This window comes from Moschus berezovskii, chromosome 24 (assembly GCF_049115385.1).
Source record: "Moschus berezovskii isolate FMDL1 chromosome 24, NW_MosBer_1.0, whole genome shotgun sequence".
NCBI classification, from domain to species: domain Eukaryota; kingdom Metazoa; phylum Chordata; class Mammalia; order Artiodactyla; family Moschidae; genus Moschus; species Moschus berezovskii.
In genome coordinates this window covers 56,488,749-56,511,947 of record NC_142483.1, presented here as the reverse complement: position 1 = coordinate 56,511,947, position 23,199 = coordinate 56,488,749, and the positions used below count along the sequence as shown (strand labels likewise).

Sequence of the window (23,199 nt, the reverse complement as noted above, 5' to 3'; positions counted from 1 at the left end):
TCTGCCACAGAAGGGAATGACTTCCCACTCTTGTATTCTAACCTAGAGAATTCCATGGATTGTATAGACCATGGGGGTCGCAAAGAGTCAGACATGACTGAGCAACTTTCACTTTCATTTTTATAAAAAATGTTCCTCGATCATTCAGTCAAATATCTGCTTGGGGGATGGTATGTCTGTACATTTTAAGGAGAAAGAAGTGGGATGTTTGAAGTACCTGGTGGCATTATTCTTCCCCACTGAGCAAGAAACTGTCTCCTCACTAAAAAAGGCCTGACAGGAGTTGAACTGGGGCTGTGGGGTCTCCTGTGGCCTGCCCAGATGAAGACAGACTGAACGAGAGGCAAACCCACACTGGTTATAACTGGTTTCTCTACTTCTTGTAAGATGTTAACTAAAAAACAGACCACTTCCAACCTGCTCACAATTATTTAACTAAAACACCAGCAAAGCCCAATTCACTTCTAAAATGTATTGGCACCAAATAAACTAATTTATGAAAGAGAAACAGACTCAGACTTATACAGAAAACAAACTTAAGGTGACCAAAGGGAAAAGGTGGGGGGAGCATAAATTAGGAGTTTGGGATTAACATACACACACTAATATACATGTATATATATGTGTGTGTGTATATATATATATATATATATATATATAAAACAGATAATCACCTGTGCTCAACACTGTAATAACCTATGTGGGAAAAGAATCCAAAAAAGAATATATATATATATATATATAACTGAATCAAGCTGCTGAATCAATCAACCTACCACAAACACCACTGTAAATCAACTATACTCCAATATAAAATAAAAAATTTTTAAACGATTTTAACACCTAAAAAATTAAAATGATTAAGTATTGCTTACAAAATAAATAACATGTATTGGTACAATCCAGTGAAAAGGGAAAGACAGGAAAAGAAAAGCCAAACACACTGTATGCTCACACTGCTTTTTTATTTCATTAAACCCAAATTACTGCAAACATCAGTTCCAGAACATTTTAGGGAGATGTTTAAACAAAAAGGCAACAAGAGATACAATACACACAGATGAAAGTAGTTCAGAGAAAGTTTAAAGTATTCTTGACCGATGGAGATACTGAGAAACCACACGCTCTAAAATGAAAATACAGAATACAAGGAAATAGTACGTATCTGCTTTTTAACTCTTCAAAATTTAAACAGCACAGGTTAGTGAAGGATACGAGATGGGGACCGAACACGCTAAGTCTAATGTCTGAAAGCTCAGTCACACGCCTCCAAAGCGGAGCTCTAGCCAGATGTATAACTGTACCTTGCTGGCCTCTGCTCCCGTCTAACACCTGAACACTCTCGGTCACCTGCCTTCCAGAGGGGAGCTCTGATGAGAGTCATAATTGTACCTTGTTGACCTCTACTCCCACACCTCTGAATTCTGTTTATTTCTTAGTCAAAGGAAATTCTGCTAGAGATCTAGGACCAGGATTAGAGACAGAATTACAATTATCCACTCCTCGGATAAATGGCGGAGGTGTGTGCCCAAAAAGACCTCTAATGCCCTGATTCTCTGCCCAATATAAACTCTTTAATAGTCTACAGTACCATTTTAAAGCTTGCGAAAGGGAATGTCGTATAACCCTGGACTTCATTCTCGTTATTTCCTACAAGCAGAGAGCAAGATAAGAAAGGGGCCCCTCAAGCTAAGAGGCATCTAATTAGAGACATGTATACCTAACATTTACTCCCAATTAATGACATGAACAATTTTGGGAAATGAATTAGGGACGTTGCTTTGATTAAAAGGCTACACTACAAAAGTCTGTGTCTTTTATCCTTAGCTCTAATTCAGATACTTTATAATAGATAGTGGTTAATTTTAACTTTTGAGAATAAACATTTAGCCTGCATAAAAGATACCTTTTCATAAAGTAAACATTTTATATATATTTATAGTTTCTCTTTTAAAAACAGTTTTGCTATACTTCTGATGCTACTAAATATTAGTACTAAGAGGCCACAGCTGCATTTTCAGAGCCAACAAAGTATCAGACATCCCTTTGTGGGCAAACACATCAGAGAGAGGAGTACTCAGTTAATTCAAAGTTGCGTTAAACTGCTGGTTCTCAGATTTTACCTTGCCTGAGAAGCACCTGGAAGGCTCCGTGAAGTTCAGAGCACTCAGCTCCCCCCAACCCCCAGGGTTTCTGATTCAGTGGGTCTGGGGCGAGACTGAGGCCAGGCATTTCTAACAGGATTTCAGGGCTGCTGGTCTCTGGGTCACACTTTGTAAACCGCTCTTCCACTTGCTAATTCAGGTGCTCTTTCAAGAGCAATGAGCCCAGAGCCCATGTGGTACTGAACTCTTTGGGGCTCTGTCCCAGGGGTTGTCTGAGAGAAGACCCTCCTCTCACTAACTCCTTTATTGCAGCAGTAGCCCCCTGGCAACTAGAGAGTCCTTAACACTACTTGCTTAGCACTTCGGTTTTGCTGGGCAAGGATGGGGCATGTGTCCTACTCTCCCCAGAAGGGCTGCAGTCTGTGTGTCCCCGGGTGCCCTGGGCCCTTACCCTCAGGGCAGGACCCGCGCCTCTGGGGGACCCAAAGCCGCAGCTACATGTCCCTCCCCAGGAGGTCTATCTCATCCAGCAGGAAGTCCATGTCCTCCCGGCTGACTTGAGGGCTGATCACCACCTGCCGGAAGAAATTGACCTTCCCCCGGTGGGGCTGGTAGCCCAGCATGAGGCTCCCCTTCTTCATCATCCGCTCCTTAATGGCCGGGGCCACCTGCATGGGAGAGGAGGGAGACGGTGAAAGACCAGAACTCTAAGTGTCATGACTGCATCGCAACCAGGCACTGGCAGCTCACAGCGCGGCCACTGGTGCAGAAGCCACTCTCATGCACACAGCGAGGTCGGCATTAGTACCAGCAACCAGCTGAGCACTCACGGCACACAAGCAGTGATTCAAGCACCTTAGCCAGATGAGTTCACTTAAGCTTCACAGTAAGTTCACACGAGAGATACTACAGACATGGCCTTTCTAGGTGAGGAAATTGAGGTGCATGGAGATTAAATAAATAGCCTGAGGTCCTGTGTTTGGTAAGGGGGAGAGCTGAGATTTAAAACCAGATAGTCCCACCCAAGTCCTTGCTCAGAACCTTAAATCACGAGGCAGCCCTGTCGCATTAAAAACAAACCAGTGTCCGCAGGGGGTCACACTTTCAAAGGTGTCAAATGTTACATACCAAATTTGTCAGAACTAAAAAATACTTCAGTTCAGGGAACTCAAATAAATATTCGTCAGAGATGGATAAAAATCACCCAAAATAACAGTCGTGCCTTGACAGTCTACCAAGGAAAACACTAAAACAGGTGCTATGTGCAGTTCTTTTTGAAGACTACGTTTATTAGCTTATTCATATGACATACTCGTTTATAAATAGTAAATATAAACATTGTGTCCTTTATTAAGAGTGTACAGTTGGTAACAAAATAGGAACTACATATTTGAAGGACTTCTGGTGAACACAGGGAAAACAGGCCATGAAGGTCCAAAGGCACAAATTTTTCTACTTCTCCATTTCCATTTTAACTCACAGCTGCTGAGCGTGTCCTAAGTGAATATGGGGAGAGAGACTGGAAGGAGTGTGTGTTCTCTCTTGTCAGGACACGGAGTTAGATAATAGGGAGAAACACATTCGTAGCTAAAGTCAGACGCAGTGTAGTATACGATGCCTGAGGCGAGCGGCATGACCCTCCGTTCCCAGACTCTTCTCGGAGTGTAACCACTCCACCCCACCCAGCACCACTCTGGTTTGAACCACACCTATGATTTGTCAGGTACTTCCCTGAAGACATGCCAAACTGTTTCATCCAGCTCTCAACTTAGGGATCTGTTCCAAGCTTCTGGGACGATCAATGCTTCAGACCTCTGGAGGTCTATGTTGGACTCAACTAGAGTCTTATCAAGGGATGTTCAAGGGTTGTTTCCACTAAAGGACTTTTTCATCATGTGCTCATTTTAGAACCTAAATCTTGTAACACATGGACCATAACCTGCTTAAAACAGCAAAAGCAAAGATCTACTAAGCTCAATCACACTGTCATTCCAGTGAAGGACTGACTGTCTCTCATGGTATGAGGAACATAGAAAGAAAATACATGAGTTTTAACAAAAAGTAAACGTAGAAAAAGAAGATGAAGTCAGAGGTCATGTAAGTGAGAAAATACAGACCATCAGATTCTATAAATTTCGGGAAATGTGTCAAAAATTTTATCTTGAACTTTTTAGAGATGAGGAAAACAGTTGAATCAGTACCACCTCCCTCCTCTTTGCAAAAATCCAGTGGATTCTGCAACTGGTGGGTAACTCTATGCATGTCCACTTGAAACCCTTCAGCTTATATGCTCTCAGTATCAGCTTTCTTCCAAAGTTGTTTATGCAAGTACCATGTCTTATTTAGAATTATAAAATCCAGTGAAATAATACATAAGCAAATGAAAGTGAAGAGAGTGTTTTCCATAAAAGCTAAGTTGAATCCTTCAGAAAGACCAGATAAGGGGAAGAGGGGACTGCCAAACATTATTGCTATCGAGTTAGGTGTGATGGAAGAACTATAAAAGCTTTACAACAAAGCTTTGAGAGTCCAGGCCAAGTCTGCACGCAGGTGGCTGCCCAGGTGCTGAGCTCTCAATATAAAGATTCCTGAGCTGGAAATGACAGATGATTCCTGAAAAGTGTAGTTTATGCAAGAAGATGCCCTCTGAGCATCAGACTTCTGCTCAAGACAAGCCTCACTGGCTCCTGGAAATCCTCACTTGATGGGAAAAAAATGTTCTATCAAAAGATTTAGCAATTGAAATGCACATAGATGTGTTTTAAGTTAAAATATTTAAGTTACGTATGCATCATTTTGTTTCTAGGATTATTTGCTTTAACTCAACCAATCCACATTCCCTTAGGTAGGTAGGCTTCCAGTGCAGCTGGGGATGTGAATGAGCATGTGTGTGCATGTCTGTAAGTGCATGCATGTGTGTATTCATGTATGTGTATGCATGTGCACTTGTGCATATGTGTGTACCTGGGGGTATGTGTGGGCGTGCATGTGTTTACATGCACTGTGTGCATGTATATATGTGCATGCATAATCACATGTAATTTAAACTTCCAACCCCCATCTGTCATTTACAGCTCTTACAATACTTCCTATTCAGTCACAGGGCAGTGCAGAACTGTGGGCTGACTTAGGCTCACGCCAAATATGCAGGTCAGGAAGCAACAGTTAGAACTGGACATGGAACAACAGACTGGTTCCAAATAGGAAAAGGAGTACGTCAAGGTTGTATATTGTCACCCTGCTTATTTAACTTATACGCAGAGTACATCATGAGAAACGCTGGGCTGGAAGAAGTACAAGCTGGAATCAAGATTGCCGGGAGAAATATCAATAACCTCAGATATGCAGATGACACTCATCCTTATGGCAGAAAGTGAAGAGGAATTAAAAACCCTCTTGATGAAAGTGAAAGAGGAGAGAGAAAAAGTTGGCTTGAAGCTCAACATTCAGAAAAGTAAGGTCATGGCATCTGGTCCCATGACTTCATGGTAAATAGATGGAGAAACAGTGGAAACAGTGTCAGACTTTATTTTTTTGGGCTCCAAAATCACTGCAGATGCTGATTGCAGCCAGGAAATGAAAAGACGCTTACTCCTTGGAAGGAAAGTTATGACCAACCTAGATAGCATATTAAACAGCAGAGACATTACTTTGCCAACAAAGGTCCGTCTAGTCAAGGCTATGGTTTTTCCTGTGGTCATGTATGGATGTGAGAGTTGGACTGTGAAGAAAGCTGATCGTGGAAGAATTGATGCTTTTGAACTGTGGTGTTGGAGAAGACTCTTGAGAGTCCCCTGGACTGCAAGGAGGTCCAACCAGTCCATCCTAAAGGACATCAGTCCTGGGTGTTCATTGGAAGGACTGATGCTAAAGCTGAAACTGCAATACTTTGGCCACCTCATGCGAAGAGCTGACTCACTGGAAAAGACTCTGATGCTGGGAGGGATTGGGGGCAGGAGGAGAAGGGGATGACAGAGGATGAGATGGTTGGATGGCATCACCGACTTGATGGACATGTGTTTGAGTGAACTCTGGGAGTTGGTGATGGACAGGGAGGCCTGGCGTGCTGAGATTCATGGGTCGCAAAGAGTCGGACACAACTGAGTGACTGAACTGAACTGAACTTAAAGGCACATTTGTTTCTAACTCCCAGACTGTGGGCTCTTGCCTGTAACCTGCAGGTGTGACATAGATATGAGAAAGCATGACCACAGTGCCTGTGCTCACCAACCCCAGGAAGACCCAGTCCATGTGGACAAAGGTCTGCCCAGGAGAGGCAAAGACTATCAGTTTCAGAGCTAACAGCTTGCGGTTCTGTAGATTTTTTTTTTTAATAAAAATTTCCCTTGTATTTACCTCCATCTTTCTCTAGGTACCCAGGGTATAACCTGCTCTGGCTTATAGCCAATTTTAAATTTAAAACAGGCATGTTCTTGGCTCAAACTTAATTTGCATTGTGTACTCCTATTTACTTTTCCTCTATTTTTCTTCCCCAAAAGATAATTTATGCCTTACCTTTGGAGAGCAGCAGAATTCTGATTCTGGCCCCTAATGTTATCAGGGGCTCACAGGAGATGCTTATCAAAATGAATGTCAGGTCTGCATTTCTTGTAAGCAAACCCAAAACACCTTCTAATGTGAGCAACGAAGATAAAACCAAGAGGGCCAGTCAGATGTTTTAATATAAAAATATTTTAGATCTTTAAATTCTTATTCCTTGTAAGACATAAAAATGTGCTTTCATGGGGCAGAACACATGGCCTAAGGACCAAACTTCTGAGACAAATTTTGTCACAGATTTTCAAGAATTATAAAGAAATGACTATCTCTGAGAGTCAGAGAACCAGCTAAGTAAGGGTTTGGCAGTAAGAGCACACATCTTATCTTTGTACCCATGAATACTTCCTGGAAAAAGTAAACTGTAAGCAACGCCAAGGCTGGTATTCATTAAACCTGCAACAAACTGCATCGACAGCCGTAGACTGTTACTGCTGTGGTGGTGGTTGTTAGATATTTTACCAATTCTAAAACCTGCAATGTGCTTTCATGCCTCTCATTCTCATGAACCCAAATTAAAAAAGAATCCACATTTTCGCAATTTAGAGATCAAGAATGTTCCTGTTAACAGCCAGCTTGTCACCTTTGAACTTAAAAACGAAAAAACCACCCCCCCCCACTGCCAAAAAAAAACAACCACTTCCTATTTATAGAGCTTCAGGCATAATTCAGGACTGGGCGACTCAGAATATTCTCTTTTGCTGATCACAGCAGAGAAACAGTCCTAATCCGACAGGATGGAATATTCACAAGGGAAAGAAAATATGCGCAAACTAAATGTAAGCATTCAAATCTTGCCTCTAAATGGAGCACACATGGAGGAAAGCAATTTGGCGGGAATAAGATTGCTTTCTGGCTCTCAATTATCTTACTGCTGATGCTCCTTCACATTGTAAACCAAATTCTTTCCTCTTGCCTCAGTGCACTTGTCCCTCGTAAGTGGAGGAAGATCCTGACATTTCTATTTGGTTGCACAGGAACTTAATCGACGTATTTCTGTAGGATTGCTCTCCTCCCCCGACCCCCGCCCCTACCTTAAACTATGTTTCAGCAGTGATTTAGCCATTTAAATAGAATTCTGTTGTCACACCCCTGACACATAAAGCAGTATCTGGTATTTAAAAGTTGTTTAAACCCAAGGGGAAAAAAAAAAAGACAACTCTCTCCTTGTGGTCAAGTACAGTAATTTGATAGCAAATAACTGACCAGGTGTTACCACAGCCTTTTATTAAAATAAAATTGTCATGTCTGTAAAATGACATTTCTTCTTTAAAATGTGTAACTTATTTAATGTTAAGCAACACATTTTTTTCCCAATATACAGTGTTTCTTACACTCTCTGTAAGGAAGTTCATTTTTTTCCAGTCCGTTACAGACATACATTTGTGAAATATAATAAAAGTGAATTACTGAATAAAAATGAAATAAAAAAGACATAAAAACAACAAGGTCCTATTGTATAGCACAGGGAACTATAAATACCCTGTGATAAACCATAATAGAATAGAATATGAAAAATAACATATATATATATAACTGAGTCATTTTGCTATATAGCAGAAATTAACATTGTAAATCAACTATACTCCAATAAAATGAATTTTAAAAATTTTTAAAAGACACAAAAAGAAAAGTAAGAAGATAAAAAAAAGACAAAAATATAAGCTAAATTTGTTTTAAAAATCAACAGTAAAGTTACTGCTGTTACAAAAGTTTCTGAACAGTTACTCTGGATTCCCATACTTTCCTTGTCTCAGACTGGTAACACCCAGCTCACGGATCTGCAGGGGGCTAGAGACCACATTTTGAAGACTGAAGCTCTATCTTACCTCGCTCGGTTCCTTAGGGGTGTGTATCATTTTAGTTATGAATCTTGGTATTATTTTGCATACTGACTTCTGCATATTGGCATAATCTCCATACCATTTTGAGACATGTTTCTTTTTTCACTAAGCCACTGTGCCACAGCTTATCTAAACATGTCCCGCTTGTTGAATCTTGGAGCTGCTCCAGTTTAAATGGCATTTCCGTGAAATCATGAACCTAATTGTGAAACCTCTAAATCAGTTCTTCAAAGTCTGGTTCAGAGATTATAAGAGTAAATGTCTCAAAAGCTTCTAAACTTCAGGATCTTTATACAACTTTTCCCATCATTTGCTACAGGAGTGAGATGGTCACATTTTCTCCTGGAAGACACGGGCTGCACAACACCCAGAGAGACTGAGAAGACAAGCCCGTAATTAAAGGAAGTGATCCTTTTCAGCAAATACAAGGGACGAAGATACATACATGCCTGCTGCGACTCTTTAAGACAGCAGCATCATTCAGGGCTTCCGATAAATCGAGCGAGACCTGTGTTTGCTGAATTCTCCCCTGAACTGATGTTCTTCAGACTCAGGTTTAGAGTTGTTTTCTCAACTTCATTTAAACTAAATCTTCCTTCTCTAATCTCCAAAGATTCTTTGAGGAGTAGGAGGCTAAACTCATAGTATCTTGCACATCTTGTGGGTGGAGCACGGGGTAGAAAGGTGGACTAAAACACTGGAGAATAAATTATAAGAGTTTTACTATAATTGATACTTTTTCTAGGATTATCTTGTCTAAAAGAGCTGTATTGAATGCATAAAATTATCTACATTTTTTTCTATGAAAGTCACTTGAAAGAGTTTTTTATTTCTCTATATTAATATTTACATTAAATTTCAAACATCTTTGGCCTCTTCTGTATTTCCCAGAACAGAGTTTATGGCCATACCAAAGCCACTCATTACAACACATGGTTAAGGAAATTAACACCAAGAAAACTTTATAGTGGGTGCTTATTCAGCTGCTATGTTGAATGTTAGCTGTTCTAGCTCGAGGGTGACAAGTTTTCTTTTTTTCTGTAAAATGCCAGACAGTAAATATTTTAGGCTTTGTAAAGTCATACAAGCTCTGCTGCAAGCACTCCACTCTGCCACTGTATAATGAAAGCAGCCCTGGACAATATATAAACAAATGAGCACAGTTATTTAGGGACTTGATTTAGGGGCAATGAAAATTAATATCATATGATTTTCAAATGTCATGAAATAGTAATGCTTTTCATTATTTTTCAACTTCTTAAAAATATTAAGCCATTTGTAGCTCCTACACTGTACAAAGGCTACCCACTCCAGTATTCTGGCCAGGAGAATTCCATGGACTGTATAGTCTATGGGGTCGCAAAGAGTCGGACACGACTGAGCGACTTTCACTTCACTTCACTTTCACTTTCACACTGTACATAAAGAGGTGATAAGCTAGATTTCGTTTGGATATAATTTATGAATTCCCTGGTCAAAATGGAAAAAATGTATCATGATATGTAAAATCTACCCCTTATAAGGAAAAAGTGAATGAAAATTCGATTCACTGGGCTGCTTTCAGAAATTTTGAATTGAGCCAGGAAATGAAGAAGCTCTTCCTGGCCCTTTTTCTCCAGCAGAGCATGAACCCAGAGTCACAGACGGGTGGGCAGGGTGGCCACAGTTATTCTTGAACCATCATTAAGAAGTAGTTTGCTCTATATGGTCTTCCCAAATAATCTGGGTTATGAACTTAAGGTGAGTTCTTCTGAGTAGGATATTAACATTTAGCTCATGAAAAGCGTTGGTACAAAATATCCACACTTGATACCTGGTACCTAACACAAAAATGTTTCCGAAACTTATAATAAGCTATATAACTCCTTTCCCCTTTAATCACTTTTTTGGGATAGTCTGGGGACATCCCAGATTTGCTGAGCCCAGATAGAGATGCAGTGCAGAACAAAGTCGGGGCCAGAATTCTAGTCCTGAGGAGAACTAGCATGACTAAACCATTCAGAGTGCTTGAGTGGGCTTTCCAGGTGCCTTCCTTCTTCCGAGGTAAGTGCAGGCCAGCCCAGTGACAATCTTGGAGGCACACAGAGCCTTCCCAGTGCATATAAGCTGAAGGTCAACCAATCATTTGGGAAAAGCTACCCAGAAGAGATTCCCCAGGCAGTCCTGAATGCCCTGTTTTGCTGTTGATAGAAAACAAGATGTGAGAAAATGAGTAGCTCCTGAATTTATGCATGAGTTTCTCTGGAATCTGTCTCCATAACTAAAGCATCATGATGGTCCTTGAATGAGCCAGTAAATGGAAGGTGATCAGAACACCTATAACTGAATTATAGTCTAAACACATATTTGCATCTCATTTTCCTCTCAGAATCAATTAAGAAATGAGATAATCTTCAGTGGAAAAGTGTTCCATCAATTTTTGATCATGAAAGAACTCAAACGTATAAAAACTTTCTAAAACTTAAATGAACATTTTTATCTTGATTTCTTTGGACTGTACACAAGAACTGGCTTTTCCAAATTTTAAAATTTGTATGCAAACACAGAAGACCACAAATAACCAAAGCTGTCCTGAGAAAGAAAAACACAGCTGGAGCTATCAGGCTCTCTGACTTCAGACTATACTACAGAGCTATAGTAATCAAAACAGTATGGAACTGGCTGCAAAACAGAAATATAGATCACTAGAACAGAAAGTCCAGAAATCAACCCATGGACCTATGATCAATTAATTTATGAAAAAGTAGGCAAGAATATGAAGGCAATGGCACCCCACTCCAGTACTCTTGCTGGAAAATCCCATGGATGGAGGAGCCTGGTAGGCTGCAGTCCATGAGGTCGCAAAGAGTCGGACACGACTGAGCGACTTCACTTTCACTTTCATGCATTGGAGAAGGAAATGGCAACCCACTCCAGTGTTCTTGCCTGGAGAATCCCAGGGACGGAGGAGCCTGGTGGGCTGCCATCTATGGGGTCGCACAGAGTCGGACAAGACTGAAGTGACTTAGCAGCAGCAGGCAAGAATATATAATGGACAAAACAGTCTCTTTAATAAGTGATGCGAAGAAAACTGGACAGCTATTGTAAAAGAAAGAAATTAGAACATTCTCTAACCATACACAAAAACAAACTGCAAATGGATCAAAGACCTAAATTTAAGGTTATTTACATATTATTTACATATATTTACACTATAAAGCTCAGAAAAAAATATATAAACAGAACACTCTCTGACATAAATTGCAGCTATATCTTTTTTGATCCAGCTGCTAGAGTAATGAAAATAACAAAAATTAAAAAAAAAAAAGAATGAGACTGGAGAACAGTATGGAGGTTACTTAACAAACTAAAAATACAACTACCATATGACCCAGCAATCCTACTTCTGGGCATATATCCTGAGAAAACTATAATTCGAACATATTATGCACCGCTATGTTCATTGCCACACTATTTACAATGGCCAAGATATGGAAACAACTTAGATGTCCACCAACAGATGAATGAATAAAGAAGATGTGGTATATAAACACGGTGGAATACTCAGTTCAGTTCAGTCGCGTCCGACTCTCCGCCACCCCATGAATCACAGCACGCCAGGCCTCCCTATCCATCACCAACTCCCGGAGTTCACTCAAACTCATGTCCACAGAGTTGGTGATGCCATCCAGCCATCTCATTCTCTGTCGTCCCCTTCTCCTCCCGCCCCCAACCTTTCCCAGCATCAGAGTCTTTTCCAGTGAGTCAACTTGTCGCATGAGGTGGCCAAAGTATTGCAGTTTCAGCTTTAACACCAGTCCTTCCAATGAACACCCAGGATTGATCTCCTTTAGAATGGACTGGTTGGATCTCCTTGCAGTCCACGGGACTCTCAAGAGTCTTCTCCAACACCACAGTTCAAAAGCATCAATTCTTCGGTGACCAGCTTTCTTCAGAGTCCAACTCTCACATCCATACATGACCACGGGAAAAACCATAGCCTTGACTAGACGGACCTTTGTTGGCAAAGTAATGTCTCTGCTTTTTAATATGCTATCAAGGTTGGTCATAACTTTCCTTCCAAGGAGTAAGCGTCTTTTAATTTCATGGCTGCAATCAGCATCTGCAGTGATTTTGTAGCCCCAAAAAATAAAGTCTGATACTGTTTCCACTGTTTTCCCATCTATTTCCCATGAAGTGATGGGACCAGATGCCATGATCTTTGTTTGAATACTACTCAGCCATAAAAGCTGAAACAATGCCATTTGCAGCAACATGGACCTAGAGGTTATTATACGAAGGCAGACAGAGAAAGACAAATGTCTTATTAAGATATCACTTCTATGTGGAATCTAAAAAAATAATACAAATGAACTTATTTACAAAACAGAAACAGATTTCAAAAAAATTCAAAAGGAATTTTATTATTCCTTATCAAAAGGAAAAGGTCAGGGGGAGACATAAATTAGGAGCTTGGGATTAACATACATACCACTATATATAAAACAGATAACCAACAAGGACCTACTGTGTATAGCACAGGGAACTCAATATTCTGTAATAACCTACATGGGAAAGAATCTTAAAAAGAATATATATATATGTGTGTTTGTGTGTGTGTGCATGTATGTTTGTAAAACTGAATGGTTTTACTATCACCTGAAACTAACACAACATTGTAAATCAGTTATACACCAATAAAATTGAAAAAATCATTTTCATGGGTTTAACATATTTCTGCTGTTTGGATATATGTTAAATCTATATAAATGAACAGTATTATAACAGTGAAACTTTCAATCAAAGAAAAAAAGAACTGGCTTTTCCTTTACACATGTAGTTCAAAACATATTGAAATGGATTTTGAATTCAGCTAAATATACATTCTCCAGTTTGCAACCTCTATATTACACAGGGAAGTTGCTGCGAAATGAGCAGCTATTGAAAGAAAGCATCTCCTTACAATCTAAACATGCTACTGTCCAAAGGAGAAAGGGATTTTTTAGTCTTGTACAAAAAGTTCTTTGTGGTAATGGTTAGCTTTACATCTTTTAAATGGAGTAAAAGGAATCCCTCACCCATTACTAAAGTTGCTACCTCACAATATAGAAACTGTTCCATTGTATTTCCAAGCACGTTGGAGTAATTTGCCCCAAATGTGATATTCTATATAGCATAGGCATTTGGCCTCCTAACATAGTTTGCTTTTGTCTATAAAATTGTTCTGAGCTCACAGCCCTAAAACTGCAGAAATCTTGTTTATGGCTAATCACAAAGGCAGTTTCCACCTCCCCCTGACCCCCATCAAGGAAAAAACCAATATCTGCCAGAACATTAATGCACTTCCACATTTCTAAGAGTGTTTCTGACTCAAAGGTGGAAAACCATGATATTATAGTGCTGGATACATGATCACTGGTCTACAAACTCTGTTCAAAGCTGGGTCTTCACTTTATTTTTCTTTATATCCCTCAAAAGCTAAAGTAAATCCTTGCCAGGAAATAATACTATATACTCGTCAAAACTCAGAGAACTGTACACCTTAAAAGGTGAACTTTACCTAAAGCTTGTAAATTTAGAAATGAATAAATTAATTAAGAGAGCGCACACAGATATGTGAGATGAGGCAAACAACTTCAGTTCCTGGTGCCCCCGTCTCCTTACCTCTAGGTAGGAGATGATAATAATAGTACAGACCTTTTCCTAGGATTAATAAAATATAGAGTGTGATATTGTGGGTGAAGTGCTTAATGCTGTGAACAAGCCGTCTGCGATGGAGATTAATATTCTCACTTAAGAAGAGTCTAGAAATACAGATAAAATCCACAATGGGGGTACCACCTCACAAGGGTCAGAATGGCCATCATCACAAAGTTTACAAACAATAAATGCTGGAGAGGGTGTGGAGAAAAGGGAACCCTCCTACACAGCTGGTGGGAATGTAAATTGGTACAGCCAATTGTGAAGAATAGTATGGAGATTTCTTAAGAAACTAAAACTACCATATGATCCAGCAATCCCACCCTTGGGCATATATCCAGATAACATTTTAATTCAAAATGATCCACACACTCCTATGTTCAGAGCACAACTATTCACAATAGCCAAGACATGGAAACAACCTAAATGTCCATCAGCAGATGAATGGATAAAGATGTGGTACATATATACAATGGAATACCACTCAGTCATAAAAAAGAAAGAAATAATGCCAATGCAGCAACATGGATGCAAGTGGAGATTATCATAGTAAGTGAAGTCAGAAAGAGAAAAACAGATACCATATGATATCACTTACATGTGGAATCTAAATATGGCACCAATGAACTTACTTATGAAACAGAAACAAATTCATGGACGTAGACAACAGACTTGTGGTTGCCAAGGAGAGGGGTTTGGGGAAGGACGGAGGGGGAGGCTGGGGTTAGTAGATTTAAGTTTTTATATATAGAATGGATAGAAAACAAGGTCCTGCCGCATAGCACAGAGAACTATATTTAATATTCTGTGATAAACCATAATGGAAATGAATATAAAAAGAATATATATGTGTGTATATTATATATATATATATAACTGAATCACTTTGCTGTACAGCAGAAATTAATAACACAGCATTATCAACTATACTTCAATAAAAACATATTAAGACTGGAAAAAAAAGAGAGTCTAGAGAAGAAAACCTAGAAAGGAAATGAAGCCTGAATTGGGATGTTTCTCTCTAGTTCTACCGATAGTTGCTTGTCCCAATGCAAACCACTGATGTTCTCTGTAGGTCTGCAAAGTCACGCTGCCCGCTCTTGTGTGCTATGAAGGGCATTTTGGACATGGTGGCACTTGAAGCTTTTCTTCATGGTGGACAGTGGAGACTACTGGAAACTGTGGCCTGGGGCTTTCTGGAGGCTCTGCAGCCCATATCATCAAATGGACTGTAACAGGAAGAACAAACCTGACTTTACATTAGATCTCTCGTTTTGCTTTACCCTTTGTGCTCTGTTGCGGGTGCTGAGTCACAGCGAGGGCACCTTTTGTTAGACGATGCTGCCTGTAGCCTGAAACATACAGGAGAGCCCATTCTCAAGATTCTGAATTTAAGAATCCGTTTGTATACAGAACAGAGAATAACATGTGTTTTGTTGGAGGTTTACAGGAGCATCGTGACCTGCCCTATGTGACAGCTGCAAGAATGAAGAATTCCAGAAGTTTGGAACCGCTAACCAGACCCCTTCTTCCAAGTTTGCCTTAAAAAGTGCTTGCTGACACCCTTTGGGGAGTCTGGGGTTTCTTTGGGCACGAGCCATCTGTCACCTTCCATGTCCCTGCGATAAATCTTTTCTCTGCTCCAAACTCCAATGTTTCGGTTCATTCAGCCTCACTGCATGGCAGGCACACAGACTTTAGCAACAATACCGCTATACTGATTGACTAGAATTCACATAAAATTACAGAGGATCTCAGCCGAGTTGTGACTGAGTTAACAATCTTTCATTATGTTTGAATTTGCAGTTTTTCTATGTTGGAGGCATCTTTAGAAGCCAGCAAGTATTTTTCAATGTCCTCATTCAATTTCTATGTCCCATCCCCACGCTTAAAGTTGCCTGATGACTAAATAAACCAGCTCTATCCACATTACAGTGGCCAAACACCCAGTGTTCCCTACCTGTAATCATCAACAGCACTCCTTTTCACTTGTAAGAGTGTCTGAGTCTAGATGCTAAGTTGTATGGTTTAATCTAACCATAAACAAACCGATAGACTAGTTTATGGACCAGGGATCCAACTCCTGACATTCCACATGACTTTGGACAAGCATTTAATTCCTCTTGGACTTACAGTTTTCTCCTGTGAAGAATGATAATCCTTGTAGGACTGTTATGTGGACTAAATGAAATAATATACATAAAAAACCAAGCATAGAATTGGCATCTGCTGGGCCCTCAGTATGAACTTGTATTATTAATTTCTTAAAACGAATTTGCTTTTAATTGATTTACAGTCACACCTGGCCTTTACTACTCCATTTCATTATCTCTCAAGACACGATAATTTGAAAGTGTTGTGAAAACATGACTTGTAATTTATTCTTTCTCCCCAAAGCATCTAAACTGTATTAAATAATTCTGTGCATTAGCAGTTTTAGAAATTAAATCTTACACCTCATGCATGCTGCCTCTATATTAATCTTCTACTTATGTTCTAGGTTTTTTCCAAATCAGACAGAAAATAAAAAAGTAAACTCTTTTTCCTTTAAAATGTAAAGCAGTTGTTGATTATCTTGGCAGTCCGGTAGTGGGGAGAAAAATTTTCATTGAAACATTTTGTGAATGGGGATGGGTTCCCATTGTATGCTGGAAATTTCTATGTGTTATATAATTTTGAAAATTACAGAATCATTTTCTAAGTAAAGAAGTTACTTCTTTTTAGGACACATGAAAAGGTCATTCATATTCATGAGTTCTGTCCAAACTTTAGTGTCTTTGTGTTGTCCTGCCACATACATTTTCATCAAAGGATGATGAAAGAACTGTGTTAGGTGCTTCCCAAACGTGCCTGATGGTACAGGGCACCTGGATCCAGACCCCGGTCCAGAGCAACTTAATTTGAATCTTGACAGGATAGGTTGGTGGTCAGTCTGTTTACTGACCAGGCACGCAAGTTCTTGCTATCATGATGCATGTCTGGGAACTTGGACAATGGCAGTCCTTTAACTAGGATGCTGGAGACATAGGGTGTGGTGAGGTACTGGACAGGAAAAACAATTTTGAGAAGGGAAGGATGTGAGATTGGGAATGAATTGCTTATGTCAATTTCACAATAAACAAGTGACCTTCAAAAGAAGTTGTGAGCCAACTTTTCTGTTAATTATTAAATATGAAAAAGTGTTCAAAACATTTAATTATGGCCCAGGAAACAATGAAATTCTTGGCACTGATGCTTAAAAGATCAATTTGCCTCTCACCATATATTTCCTGCCATTCCTTACCTCATCAATTCTCCTGCTCCTCTGCCTTCACTCCTTTCCCCTGAAGCCCTGCCTGCTACCATCATATAGAGGTGAACAGCATTGGTGTGCCTCCCAAGCCTACATTACATAATCTTGAGTGTCTAAAGGCCATGAAATCATTTACATCTAAGAGGTCATTCCAGCCTGGCAGACATGGAGGAACCGGCCACGCTTGGGCATACCTTTTTACAAGTATGGATTTTTACCCTTATGCTCCTCCGGAGTATATCTCAGAATCAGCACAACATTAAAAAGTGCTTCCACTTAAAAGTGCTGCCCTGTCCACACACCTCCAATACAGATAAGAGCCACAGAAGCAGAGAGCTCAGACCCCCAGCAAGAGTGAGGAGCATAGTCAGCGTCACGTGTGGTGTTTACAACGCAGAAACAACCAGGACAACATCGTCAATAAACTTAACGTCAGTCATATGTTCAAAGAAGCTGAAATGAATGGTCATAAAAAGAAACCAAACTGAACTGAAAGCTTTAACTGAAGGATGGACACAATAAACGTTTTACACCCTCTATAAAGCAAAGCCTTGACTAGACAGACCTTGGTTGGCAAAGTAATGTCTCTGCTTTTTAACATGCTACCTAGGTTGGTCATAACTTTCCTTCCAAGGAGCAAGCGTCTTTTAATTTCCTGGCTGCAATCAGCATCTGCAGTGATTTTGGAGCCCCAAAAAATAAAGTCTGACACTGTTTCCACTGTTTCCCCATCTATTTCCCATGAAGTGATGGGACCAGATGCCATGATTTTTGTTTTCTGAATGTTGAGCTTCAAGCCAAACTTTTCACTCTCCTCTTTTACTTTCATCAAGAGGCCTTTGAGTTCCTCTTCACTTTCTGCCATAAGGGTGGTGTCATCTTTGGCCACCTCATGCAACGAGTTGACTCACTGGAAAAGACTCTGATGCTGGGAGGGATTGGGGGCGGGAGGAGACGGGGACGACAGAGAATGAGATGGCTGGATGGCATCACCGACTCGATGGACATGAGTTTGAGTGAACTCCGGGAGTTGGTGATGGACAGGGAGGCCTGGCGGGCTGTGATTCATGGGGTCGCAAAGAGTCGGACACGACTGAGTGACTGAACTGAACTGAACTGAACTGAAAGCAAAACCTTAATGGCTCAGCGGTGTCACACCTGAGCTCACAGCTCCTCGGTAACTGCTGCGGGCCACCCCCCAAACAGCAGCCCACACTGGGAGATCCCTACATTGTCCCTTAGAGTGGCAAGGTCTGCGGGAATGCCCAGCTAGGGCTGACACTACCTCTCAGGGGCAAATATTTGGAGAGGAGTGCAAGCATCCTGGGTCATTGTGATGACAGCTGCATGCTTCTTGCACTTGATGTCTGAGGTCAGGTGTGCCCAATGCTTCTTGAAGCTCAGACTCAACTGGCCCAAGGAAGAAGCATGTGGGCCTGAATGCCTATGATGCCCTGCTGAGAAAGGCTGGTCAGGAGCCATGTGGGCTCCAGGAACACCTTCTACACTTGGTCGTGACACCTCTTGGTCCTTTCAGATTCTCCTGTGAGTTACTGACTTCGCTTTGAGTCAGAACAGGTGACTGGATTGATGGGTCAGTCAAGTAAATGGAATCCTCGAAGGCAAAAAAAAAAAACCTCAGTATTTTGTTGTTTGCCTAAGATTTTTTTTTTCAATTGGAGGCTAATTACTTTACAATAATATATTGATTGGTTTTGCCATACACTGACACGAATCCGCCCCAGGTGTACATGTGTTCCCTTTCTTAAACCTCCCTCCCACCTCCCTGTTCCCTATATCCTCCCTCCAGGTCATCCCCATGCACCAGCCCCAAGCATCCTGTATCATGCGCCAAACCTGGACTGGTGATTCGTTTCACATATGATAATATACATGCTACAATGCCGTTCTCCCTAATCATACCACCTTCACCCTCTCCGACAGATTCCCAAAGACTGTTCTATATACCTATGTCTCTTTTGCAGTCTCGTATACAGGGTTCGCTCCAAAATCACTGCAGATGCTGATTGCAGCCATAAAATTAAAAGACGCTTACTCCTTGGAAGGAAAGTTATGACCAACCTTGATAATATATTAAAAAGCAGAGACATTACTTTGCCAACCAAGGTCCGTCTAGTCAAGGCTATGGTTTTTCCCGTGGTCATGTATGGATGTGAGAGTTGGACTGTGAAGAAAGTTGATTGCCGAAGAATTGATGCTTTTGAACTGTGGTGTTGGAGAAGACTCTTGAGAGTTCCTTGTACCGCAAGGAGATCCAACCAGTCCATTCTAAGGGAGATCGATCCTGGGTGTTCATTGGAAGGACTGATGCTAAAGCTGAGACTGCAATACTTTGGTCACCTCATGCGACGAGTTGACTCACTGGAAAAGACTCTGATGCTGGGAAGGGTTGGGGGCGGGAGGAGAAGGGGACAACCGAGGATGAGATGGCTGGATGGCATGACCGACTCTGAGTCGGTGAGTCTGAGTGAGCTCCGGGAGTTGGTGATGGACAGGGAGGCCTGGCGTGCTGTGATTCATGGGGTCACGGAGAGTCGGACACGACTGAGCGACTGAACTGAACTGAACTGATACAGGGTTCAGGTTACCATCTTTCTAAATTCCATATATATGCGTTAGTATACTGTATTGATGTTTTTCTTTCTGGCTTACTTCACTCTGTATAATAGGCTCCAGTTTCATCCACCTCATTAGAACTGATTCAAATGCATTCTTTTTGATGGCTGAGTAATACTCCATTGTGTATATGTACCAAAGCTTTCTTATCCATTTGTCTGCAGATGGACATCTAGGTTGCTTCCATGTCCTGGCTATTATAAACAGTGCTGCAATGAACATTGGAGTACATGTGTCTCTTTCAATTCTGGTTTCCTCGGTGTGTATGCCCAGGAGTGCGATTGCTGGATCATATGGCAGTTTTTAATGCTTCATTTTAATTTTATTTTTTTCCAGCTTTATGAGGTTAGTTTGAGAAATAAGAATGGTATGTATTTCTAAGTGTCTGAAGTGATATTTTGATATACACTTAAGTAACAAAATGCTTTAGGTTTGCACATTTTGAGCAAATTAACAAACGTGATTGTACATTCTACATTATGGAGCTCACTCAACACTGCTGAACCCAGTGCTTAAAATTAGAAGTTGCTTTTGAAACCACATACAAGCCCCCTTGTCTTTTGAAGTAAAAGGCAGATTCAAGAATTAACGACTGGGCAATGTGAAGATGCAGAAACAAACAATAGCTATTGGGCTGGGGAACTGGTAACGATTTAGACTATAAATCCACCACATAGCAGAATCATGAAGTTCCCTGAAAGATTTTTTTTTTTAAAGACTTGACACATATTCCTAAGTTGTTTTTACAGGAAGCATACTTCCACCAGATGAAAACTGCCGACCAAAGGCACACAGACCCTAGACTGGTTGGAACCAGAAGTCTGATGATGCTGACTCCCAATTACTTCACCACCAACCAATCAGAAAAATGTCAGCAAGCTGAGAACCCCCTGCTCTTTGAACCATTCCTATAAAACTCCTTACTACTCCCTCCAGAGTGGGACATAGGCCTGAGGCATGAACCTGCTGTGTCCCCCCTTTGCCTGGCAAAGCAATAAAGCTGTTTCTTTCTACTTCACCCACAACTCTGTCTCCAAGATTTAATCTGGCACTGGTGTACAGATCCAGATTGTGGCAACATTTTTTCCTTGAAGTCATGGTCCAGTTGTGTTCCAGGGGGCTGCAGGGTGCTGCCTGGGGGAGAGGGGCTGCCACAAGTGGCAAGGAGGAGGCAAAGCCGACAGGGGCCTTTGTGGCCTCAACCCTCCACTTCACCTGTCTCACTACATATTTCGGTTCTATGTAAGAATTTGACAGAAAGATCTGCTGCTTTAAAAGACCAACTTTAAATCTGATTGGCAATGTGTTTATTATTGGGGAATCCCAGGTGGCTCAGTGGTAAAGAACTCGCCTGCCAATGTGGGAGACACAGGAGACATGGGTCCAACCCCTGGGTCGGGAAGAGCCCATGGAGCAGGAAATGGCAACCCACTCCAGTATGCTTGCCTGGGAAATCCCACGGACAGATGGATCTGGTGGGCTACAGTCCATGTGATTGCAAGAGTCTGACATGATTGAGCATGCATGCATGGGTTTATTATTATTAATTTAAGATCTATCATTTTGGGATACCTGAAAAATAGCCCTCAAGATGTTGGCCAAGGAATGGTCCTGAGATGCAGAGTCTAAAGGCAGAGAGTGGAACCTAGGGTCTGACATTCTGAACTGGGTTGAGGAAGCTAAGAAAAGTCACAGAGAAACACAGCTCTTTGCTAAAACCGAATTTCTTTTGTTTAAGAGTTAAGAATAAGCCATATGTCATCAAGTCACATTCAAGTTTAATAATGACAAGTAACCAATGGCCATCTGACATAACTGGACTTCAAGTACATCCCACTCACAGCTAGGTAACAAAGCCGCATCAACTTCCCGTCGAGGGGCTCTGCTGCCTCCGGCAGGTAATCACCATTCCATTCCTGGGCTCCTACTCCCCCACAAGTGTCCCAGGGTTTCAACTCAGCTGCTGGCTACTCGAATGTCCTCCTTTTAAAAAGTGCTCATTCATGTTCTTTGCCCATTTTGGGTGGTCATCTTTTTCTTGTTGATTTGGAAGAACTCTTTGTTGGTAAGAACAGTATCCAAGGGTTTTACATGTTGCAAGTGATTTATCTGCTTTTAATTTTGTTTTTAGCTATTTCAAGTACAGTTTTAATATTTATATAATCAGACCTGTCAACTATACATATATAGTTTTCTAATACTGCTGTTAGAAAGCCTGATTCACACCAAGATTAAAAAAAAATACGTGGGTTTTTTCTGATTTGATTCTGACCCTTAAAAACTTTGAATCCATCTGAACATTCCATTTGAGCCCTGTGTAAATTCCAGGTGCACTCTCTACACTCTCAGATTTAACCAGCAATGTCAGTACCCCTGATGGAATAAGCCCTCCTTTCCCGAACACACACTGGGAACGCGCGTGATTGCTACATTCCTACTTGGAAAATGTGGATTACTTCAGTCCGAGTTTTTAATTCTATAAGATTGATATGTCTGTTCTTAGAATAATCAAGTGCTTTTATTCATGGTTGTCTATGAAGTATTAAACTGCTTGCAAAGGGACTCCTCTTGTAATAGTCATCCTTCTCAAAATGGTCTTATGTATTATTATCCATCAATTCCTTTAGATAATAGATATCTAGATAGAAACAAGTTTAAAAAGACCCTCTAACACTCCTACACCATTGGTCAGAATCTTAATTGGTGCAGCTACTATGAGAACAGTACGGAGTTTCCCCTTAAAAAAAATAAAATCTCAAAATAAAATTACCATATGATCCAACAGTCCCACTTCTGGGCATATATCTAGAAAAGATGAAAACTCTAATTCAAAAAGATATATACATGCAATATTCGTAGCAGCACTACTGACAACAGCCAAGACATGGAAGCAACCTAAACGTCCATCAACAGATAAATGAAGCAGATACGGTACATATATTAAAAGTTCAAATTAAACCATATATAAGCCAGAATGACTTTCCCATATCTCAATATGTGAAAATTTCTTCCATAGTTTCCCCCTTTTAATTGCAAATCTTTCCATAGAAAGCATTGATAATCAATGCATTTTTCCATCATTGCC

At 40.7% G+C, this 23,199-nt stretch overlaps 1 protein-coding gene across 4 annotated transcripts in view; it reads right to left on the bottom strand.

Moving 5' to 3' along the window:
• Nucleotides 1-946: 946 nt before the first annotated feature.
• GADL1 (GAD like acidic amino acid decarboxylase 1) overlaps nucleotides 947-23,199 on the bottom strand; it is a 380,197-nt gene continuing 357,944 nt past the window's right edge. For all 4 annotated transcript variants that reach the window (XM_088831973.1, XM_088831974.1, XM_055414756.2 and 1 more), the window contains one exon: nucleotides 947-2,773. In XM_088831973.1, coding sequence (XP_088688099.1) covers nucleotides 2,600-2,773 — 174 coding nt within the window. In that variant the 3' untranslated portion in view covers nucleotides 947-2,599. The remainder of the gene's footprint in view (nucleotides 2,774-23,199) is intronic.